We start from the raw sequence: 8,269 nt of genomic DNA, 5'->3' as shown, positions 1-8,269 counted from the left end.
TCTGCAGTTTATTTATTATTTTGGTACCAGGAGTCCAGGGGTGTTGTCTGCGGCCCACTTGGAGGGGTGCCCAGGGGTGGCTTCGCGGCCCACTTGGAGGGGTGCCCAGGGGTGGCTCTGCGGCCCACTTGGAGGGTGCCCAGGGGTGGCTCTGCGGCCCGCTTCCGGGAGGTACCTTGTGAATACCAAGGCGATGACAAAGTCCGGGTTCACCTTCACTCTCCAGTCACACTCCTTGCCCGGGGGGTAGGGCTGCGGGTAGTTAGGGGACAGGATGACGCCCGTGGGGCCAGTCAGGTTCCCGCCGCACGCAGCTGTCACAGAACATAAGCCACAGGGGAGAGTTAGGGGCGAGAGGGCCCTGGCTGAGGCCAGCGGCAAGGAGACCTGAGCGACATTAGCAGTTAGAAAGGGCCCACTCACTCCGCCCCACCCCAGCGGCCCCGGCCTTCCTGCACGTCAGGGTGCCAGGTGCGGCACACGGACCGGCTCCTGCCATCCTGCATTCCGTACACTGCACCAGCCTTCTGGCAAATGCAATTTTCTTCTTATACTTTTAACTTTGACACAGTTAAACTAGATGACATAATTCTCACACCCTCTGACATGCACATGAGCACAGGTGCTAGTACACACAGACACACACACACACACACAGACAGGAAAGGACAACCAGGGTGACACAAGGACGGACACTGAGCTGGAATACCAATCGACCTCTGGAAACATGCTTCGAGCAAAGTGCCTAACATGTCATTATTGTAAAGGGTGGAACCCGAGACCAAGACAGCCTGTGTGTGTCTTGCAGGCACTGGTGGGTGGGCCCTGCTCCCTCTGTGCCAGTGAGGAATTACACGGCTCATGGTCACTGGCTGATGGGCATCTTTCGTTCTTGAGTCTGAGCACAGTTACGACTATTTCCTACACCAGCTACGCTGTCCCTGAGACTGTCTACCCCGTGGAAAAGAGAGAACTGCTAGGTGGGTCAGTGGGCAGTGCATGGATGCCCCAGGCTCCTGCCTCCTGTACTGAGCTTCTCTAAGCTCGTCCTTGCTTCCTGGGGCTCCACAAACCACAGGCCGCATGGCCCCTCACTGGCCACATGTGCAGTTCCAAAAAGTCAACAAGAGGAGGAAATTTGCCCTAGTTGGTGAGGTCCACTGCCCACACACAAAAGGCTTGTGAAAATGAGGCAAGAGAAGAGACGTGCCTAAGCATCTTCCGCGGCAGGTGGTGCTTAAATGCTCAGTCTTCCTGACCATCCCCTCCCCGGGCCCAGCAGGTCAGCATTCAGCACTGCCGGATCCCCAGGGGCGCTGTGGAGAGGGAAGGTGCCAAGGGTCTGGAAGATCCTCTTCAACAAGAGATTACAAGGTGACAGATGCCAGAGCAGGGACACCAGTGCCAGGGACCCACCACAGGAAGACAGCGAGGAGCACATCAGGGCTTCGTGTGGCTTCCAGGGGTCACTTTCAAATGCCTCCGCTTAAAAGCTGAATGTAGAACTTGAGTGCTGCCTTGTCTCCCCAGCTCACTCTGCATCTGAGGTTCTGCAGTTTATTTATTATTTTGGTACCAGGAGTTGAACTCAGGACCTTATGCTGCCAGGCAGGTGCTCTGCCGCTGAGCTACGTCCCTGGCTCAGGTTCTTCATTTTGGCATCAGTAGATTTTATTTAAAGAGCATGTGAAGTATTTTAAATAGGACAGGAACTTAGTGGGAAATACAACCCACGACTCTGGCAAGTTCTCCAAAAGGAACAGACCAGGTCGGGGGACCGGGAATCATCTCCATGCCTGATTCTGAGCACATGTGCGTGGGGGCTCCTTCCTCCGGGGCAGCACACTCTGGGGAGATGCGTCAGTGCTCCTGCCCACCGCCGAGTGTTCGCAGCACCACACATTCCCAGAGCCCCTTGGGGTCCACACGCCCTCTCCTGGGCTGGTAGGGTGCTGCCCCAGAGGCTTCTGCGCATGCAGGGTAAGTGCTTCTCAGAGCTCTGTAGAGCCTGGGCTTGGGGAGAGGACTTCAGGCTACAGGAAAACAAGCCTGGCGGCTCTGGGGTCACACTACTGGAATTAGTGCAGTCAGGATGCTCCGTTCTCCAGAGGCGGGCCCACGGGGCTGAGCTGAACAACCTGAGCAGAGCAGCCTCTTCTGAGGGGCCCTCAGCACGACAAAGAAGGCCACGTGAACCACAGGGCACAAACCCACCCAGCCCGGTGACACGCTACTGGGCGTGAGCTGCAGAGCAGGGGCGCGGCGGCCTGAGGGAGAGAACACAGTACCCAGGCCGGACCAGGGAACCAGCAGACGCTGATAACGAGCGGGCAGAGGGCTGGACCCAGTGGCACCGCATGTGTGCCCAGCGCCATGGGGGCTGGCGCACCAGGACTGCGAGCTGGAGCCCAATCTGGGGACTCAGTGAGATCCTAACGTACAAGATGAAAGTACAATAAGAAAAAAGTGCTGGGAATGTAGCTTAGTGTGAGAGTCCTGGATCCAATCCAGAGAGAGAGAATGTGAGAGGGACAGAGAGAGAGGGAGAGAGGGAGGGAGAGACAGAATGTGACAGAAGGACACAGAGAGGGGAAGAGAGAGAGAGAGAATGTGAGAGAGGGACAGAGCGAGAGAGACAGGCAGACAGGAGAGAAACACAGACAGAGAGAGGAGGAGAGAGAGAGAGACAGATGGGCAGGCAGGGACAAGATGGACAAAGAGAGAGGAGAGAGACAGAGACAGTCAGATGGAGAGATGAAGAGAGACTGAGAGAGACAGAGAGAGAAAGCTGGACAGAGATGGCAGAGTGAAACAGAGACAGAGAGAGGGAGGGACTGGCCAGCTGGCTGCTCCTCCAGAAGGCGCAAATGAAAGTGGCCCAATAGCACGTAAGAGAAGTTCAGCTCTATGATTAACTTAAAATGCCAATTACCAACTCTGTACTTTCTGCTCACAATTAATTAGCACACAGCATGATGCATAGGACTGCAGTTACCACACTATGATTTTCTAAGTCAGAGAAAACAAACAGGCATGGCTGATACCTGTGTGAGCTGATGCCACCATCTTCTGAGTTTCGCAAAATGTTAAAAAAAAAAATATCCTAGAGATGCCAGTTTGCAGAATACACTACTCATGATTATGGGGACTCTTGTTAAAACAGGGGTGTTCGTTACATCTCTCTGCAGAGTAGGAAAGAGAAACTGAGCCATTCGATAGTTAGAGCCCAGAGAAGTCAGCCGCGGAACCTCCAAACAAAACAGTGCCCGCTGAAGGGCGGCGCCTCCTGGGGCACGCGGGAGCCTCGGGGAGAGGCGCTGCCCGACCAGAAGAGCAGGGGAGGCAGAGCGAACAGGGAGCCGCCTGCGCAACTCACGGTCACGACCACAAAATCCCAGCCAAACCTGCAGCACTCTGTCACTACTTAAAAACATTTTTAGGTGAATTGCTGTATTCCAATTTATGAAGCTTGTGCATGATTATGTTACTAGCAACGGCTTCCAGCTTTTTCTTCTCTTTTTGATTTACTGTAACTTATACAGCACGTGCAATGGATGTGCACTGCCTTTCAACAAGGAGAAAGGAAAAAAATAAGGTGTCACGAGCCCTCGCCACACGCTGAGGACGAGTGCAGGTACGTGACTGGATGATGTGCTAACGTGTGTGAGCCTCGCACAGGACACAGCCTCACCTCAGGGAGACGAAGGAACAGCTAACGGGAAGACAGTGCCTGTCTGTCCCCTCCTGTGGGTCACACAGTGCCTCTGTGTGTAGCCGGGATGCTTGCCAGAATAAGTGAGTTTTAGCTGCCTGCAAGGACTTCCGCCTGCCCTGGGAGCGGATGCTGCAGACAGACACGCGCTGTGTGCTCTTTGCAGATGAATGGGTCGCTTGGTTCCTGGCCAAAATTAGGTGGCAAGAGATGAAAGGAGAAAAGACTAAGAAGATGGGGAGACAGTGAGATTTTGTAATTCTGTGTTCTCATTAATGTAAAACGATGAATTACCATAAAAGACTAATTCCTGGCTGTGCTGCCTCTTAATCACCAAGAAATTAAAAAGATGCAAGAAAGATAAAGGAAGAGAAGGCTTTCTCGTGTGAAAAGCGGCCGGGCTTGGAGGTGGAGGCTGCACCTGTCCGTGACGCCTCTGCGTGTGGGAGGACCGCAGAGAGCCCGCGAGCTCCGGGTCGGGCTGGGGCTGTAGCAGACCGTCCCAACCCTCGGGACAGACTTGCAAACAGAGCCAGGAGCCAGGGTGCAGCAGGCAGAGCTGAGGGCCGGCCTCTGTCCTCAAGTACTCTGTAAGGGGATGCCAGAGCGCCATAGGCTGCCGGGGCCCAGAGGCCGGCTGTGTGCAACACAGGAAGGCCGCAGGGCACACCTCCGCAGGGCCAGCAGGGCCACTCCTTGAATACACCCCAGCGTGTGATCCCTGCCTCTCGCTCAGATTAATTGAATTTTACAGTTCTCACGCAAATTGTAAAGAAGTACTAATTAAACTGTGGTAGTTCATTAAAGTAACAAAGTTTAGAAGAGTATCTTTCTACAATGAAGACAGAACACCTCAAATAGGCGTTCTATGTTCAAATATTTAATTGAATGAAGACAATCCACGTGTAACTACCACCTTGTGTGAAACACATTTCATGTTTCCCCAAAGCCAAACTTGTGGCAGGCGCCTCAGATGACTGGTAAGGCGAGGCCTGCAGAGCCACACGATAGCCTTTTAATAAGGCCAAACAATGAATTTTTGATGGAACAGAAAAACAAGCTTCTCCTTTTGGCCTTCATTTTCACAGAAGCAGTCTCATCGCTACTTGCGGGAACTGGACTTAAAATGCACTAAATTTATGGAAAGACACGTCTATGAAGAGGAAGCCCTTCTCCCCGAGGCTTGCTTAAGGGCCTGTTTCTACATTAAAGACGAGGAGACCGACGGCAGGGTTCTAAGTTTTCAGCCACCTGCAATTTTAAATTGCAGTGCTTTGCCTGATCTATATTTATACAAGAACTGCGAAGCACAGGAAGTGTTAGGCAAATGTCAATTTCTGTACATTAAATAAATCACTTCCTTTATTTCACCTAATAAAATAAAGTCTAAAGGTTTACCATAAAATTCCAGCGTGGCATCACAGAGCCCCAGGACACATAGAAGCTTGTGAGAAATATTTGTGGAGGAGGGACACGGTAGCGTTTGCATTTCCAAAGCTAAAACCCCTCTTTTCATGGCTGGTACCTATGCACGTGGGCGGGTCTGGCTGCCAGAAGAACCGGTTGTTGAGCTGCACACAGGTGACCTTGGCTTGTCCTTGCAGCTGGTACCCTGGGTCGCACTGGAAGGTGAGGGTGTCGCCCGGCTCCCGGCTGTCTCCGTAGCGGGTGCCGTTCTGGGGCATCCCGGGGTCATTGCAGGTGGATGCGACCGAAGCTGCAAGAACACAGTGGCCAGTCAGTCAGTGCCTGGAGGAGGGCCCTGGTGTGGGCACAGCTGGGGCACAGCACTCAGCACAGCGCCACGGGCCCTGGGCCCACGGGGTCGTCTGCACAGCACACCTTCCCCCAAGGCACACACTGCAGGTAACGCCCACCCTCCCCATGCTTCTGTTTCACAAATCCTGACAAAACACCAACCCTGGGGCAAGCACAGACACGTCCCACGTGTCCCAGTGTGCCCTGCGCCCACACAGCACTGCCCCAGGGTTCGCTGCTGGGCAGCAGGAGTTTAACAGAAGCACACACTATGCTTTAAAGGACTGAACTAAGAACTCCAATCTCAAGGAACCATGAAGGAAATACAGTAGAGTTCGTTTTAGGTTCCGGGCCACAGGGTGGCCGAGGACCTTGCTGACTCCCTGCCCCGAGCAGGCGCAAGGCCAAGTGGCGCTGAGGCAGGGCCCGCCTGGTGAGCTGCGCACCGATCACCTCGTGCTTGCGGAGCGCTCCCACTTGGGTGTCCTGACCGCTTGCTTTCTCGGTTTTTCAGACCTAAATGTCTACTTACATTATAACTTCTTACGTCAGCTTCTTCGCACATGTGTGTGGCACAGAATGCCCACACTCCTCAGGGAGGTGACACGGCATGCTGCGCTCCCTCGGCCTAGGGGCCGCCCTTTGCTGGCCTGCTCTTCCCCTTCCTCCCATCCCTGGATCTCCTGCCCTTTTTGGCCTATTGTAATCTTAGCAGAACACCTAGACACTTTGTATTTTTTGTCAAAAAAAGATAATGAGAAAAAGAAAATGAAGGGATGGAGGAAGGGGGAGGAGAGGAGGGAGAGAGGGAAGAAAGAAGGAAGCAAGAAGAGAAAAGGAAAGAGGAGGCACTGGGAACGCCACTCGAGCGAGATGGGCTGGCGGCGCAGGCGGGCTGGTGCGCAGCCCCCGGCCGGCTCAGGGCTCCGCCCTTGGTTGGCGCGCACCCACAGAGTGCCTCTGCAGCTGCACTCCCCAGGCCACTTCCTGAGTCCATCCGGGCCTGTGGATTCCTCAAGCCCAGGATCACACCACGTGGACACGCTGGCTGTGCTCCCCAGTTCCTGCCACCACCACGGCCCAACCCTGAAGACTCAGGCTGACAGTACACTCCCAGCCCGCCTTATATTCCACTAGAAGGAGCTCCCTCTTCCCTCCACTGCATGTTAGGCTGCTGGGTTCATTTTCCTTTCCCAGTAAGTGATCCAGCACCTACATTACCGTACTGCAAGAAAGCAAGGAAAAGCCTCTGAGCAGCTGAACACTGCCAGATTTAATGATACCAGTTGGCTTGCCTTTCTACTTTTTAAATTCATCAACATTATTCTGTCATCTATCTATCTATCTATCTATCTATCTATCTATCTATCTATCTATCTATCTATCTATCTATCTATCCATCCATCTATCCATCCATCTATCCATACGAACAACTACCCAGCCATTCACACAACTATCCGCTACTCCACTAAGTCATCCACTCATCCATCTGTCCAGTCGTCTACTTGTCCACACAGTTAGTTACCATCCACCCACCATCTGCCATCCATCCACCATCCATCCGCCATCCATCCACCATCCATCCGCCATCCATCCCATCCATCCATCCGTCCATCTGTCCGTCTGTCCATCATCCATCCATCATTGATCATCTGTCCATCCATCCATCCTTCCATCTATCCACCTACCTATCTATCCACCCACCATCTATCTATAATCTGTCATCTATCTATTATCTATCTACCTACCAGCTTTTCTTTCTATCATCTAACTGACTAGATAAATGAGACCACTTTGAATATAAAGTTAGGCCATGAGAAACCAATGATCCAGGCCTGCTCTTTCAGAATGCGGGATTTTTAATCTAAAGGTGGAAGTGATGAGGAAAGCAGACAGGCGGATGTGCAGAGCCGTGCAGGAAGGGTCAGAGCCCAACAGGAGGGTCCTGGCCACTGGCCTCAAGCACCCAGCCACTGGCCCAACCAGCGTCAAAGCCCAGACCGAAGTAGGACTCAATGTTGCTGCCCTACAGATCTTGAGCTGAGAAATCTATGAGAAGCAGAGGGAGGCTGAGTGACGGGGTCTCTGGGACAACCCCTGCTTTAGGTCTAGGCCAGCCCTGCCCTCCTCTCCCAGTGATTGGAGGCAGAGGCTGTTCTAATCACTGGCTTTCTCTTACTGGGTGTTGTGCACTGTGACATTCCTGCCTGTGGCCAGGAAGCAGCAAGACCAGTAAGAAGAGCATTGGCTCCGCTCACCGCTGCTCTGGCCAGAAGAAGCAGGCCACAGCCCACCATGGTCATCCACACAGGTCCAGGGCTCCCCTCCCAGCTCAGGCCCTCCCTGAGTTGCAAGGAGCTCACTCTTCGGATTCCACTAATCACCCTTGCTTTCCTGGGTATCGCTGCAACCTGATGCCTTCACCGGGGGGGGGGGGGGCCCAGCTGGGTGCCCATGCTGGCCCCGCAGTTACTTGTAGAACTGGCACCCTGAAGCCCCCAAGGCTGTCATGTCAGGCTACTGGGTCAGGGCCCTTGTGGCCACCGCTCCCATCATTGCTCGGGTTTGCTCTGCCCGAAGACCTGTGGTCCACTCTCCCATCCACCAGCTCTGAGCTGTTTCTACCCAGCAGCCACTGGAAATTCCTGGGTTCTGTGCTTACTCTTTCAAGTGGTTTGCAGTTCTTGCTTTTGAGCTTTCCTCCCACAGAGCACACAGGCAGAGGTACATCTGTCCACCCTGCAGCCCTGTCTGCCCTGCAGCCCCGTCTGCCCTGGAGCCCCGTCCGCCCTGGAGCCC

The 8,269-nt window shown here is 53.8% G+C and overlaps 1 protein-coding gene across 1 annotated transcript in view; it reads right to left on the bottom strand.

The window, feature by feature from the left end:
• Csmd1 (CUB and Sushi multiple domains 1) overlaps positions 1-8,269 on the bottom strand; it is a 1,642,653-nt gene that overhangs the window by 208,646 nt on the left and 1,425,738 nt on the right. Inside the window, exons 27-28 of the mRNA XM_012517218.2 lie at positions 5,238-5,429; positions 176-314 (exon numbers count right to left, since the gene is read on the bottom strand). Of these exons, the coding sequence (XP_012372672.2) occupies positions 176-314; positions 5,238-5,429 (331 nt within the window). The remainder of the gene's footprint in view (positions 1-175; positions 315-5,237; positions 5,430-8,269) is intronic.

Source organism: Octodon degus, unplaced genomic scaffold, assembly GCF_000260255.1.
Source record: "Octodon degus isolate 3935 unplaced genomic scaffold, OctDeg1.0 scaffold00155, whole genome shotgun sequence".
NCBI classification, from domain to species: domain Eukaryota; kingdom Metazoa; phylum Chordata; class Mammalia; order Rodentia; family Octodontidae; genus Octodon; species Octodon degus.
Note: the sequence above shows the minus strand (reverse complement) of the source record. Positions and strands in the feature narration are given on the sequence as shown.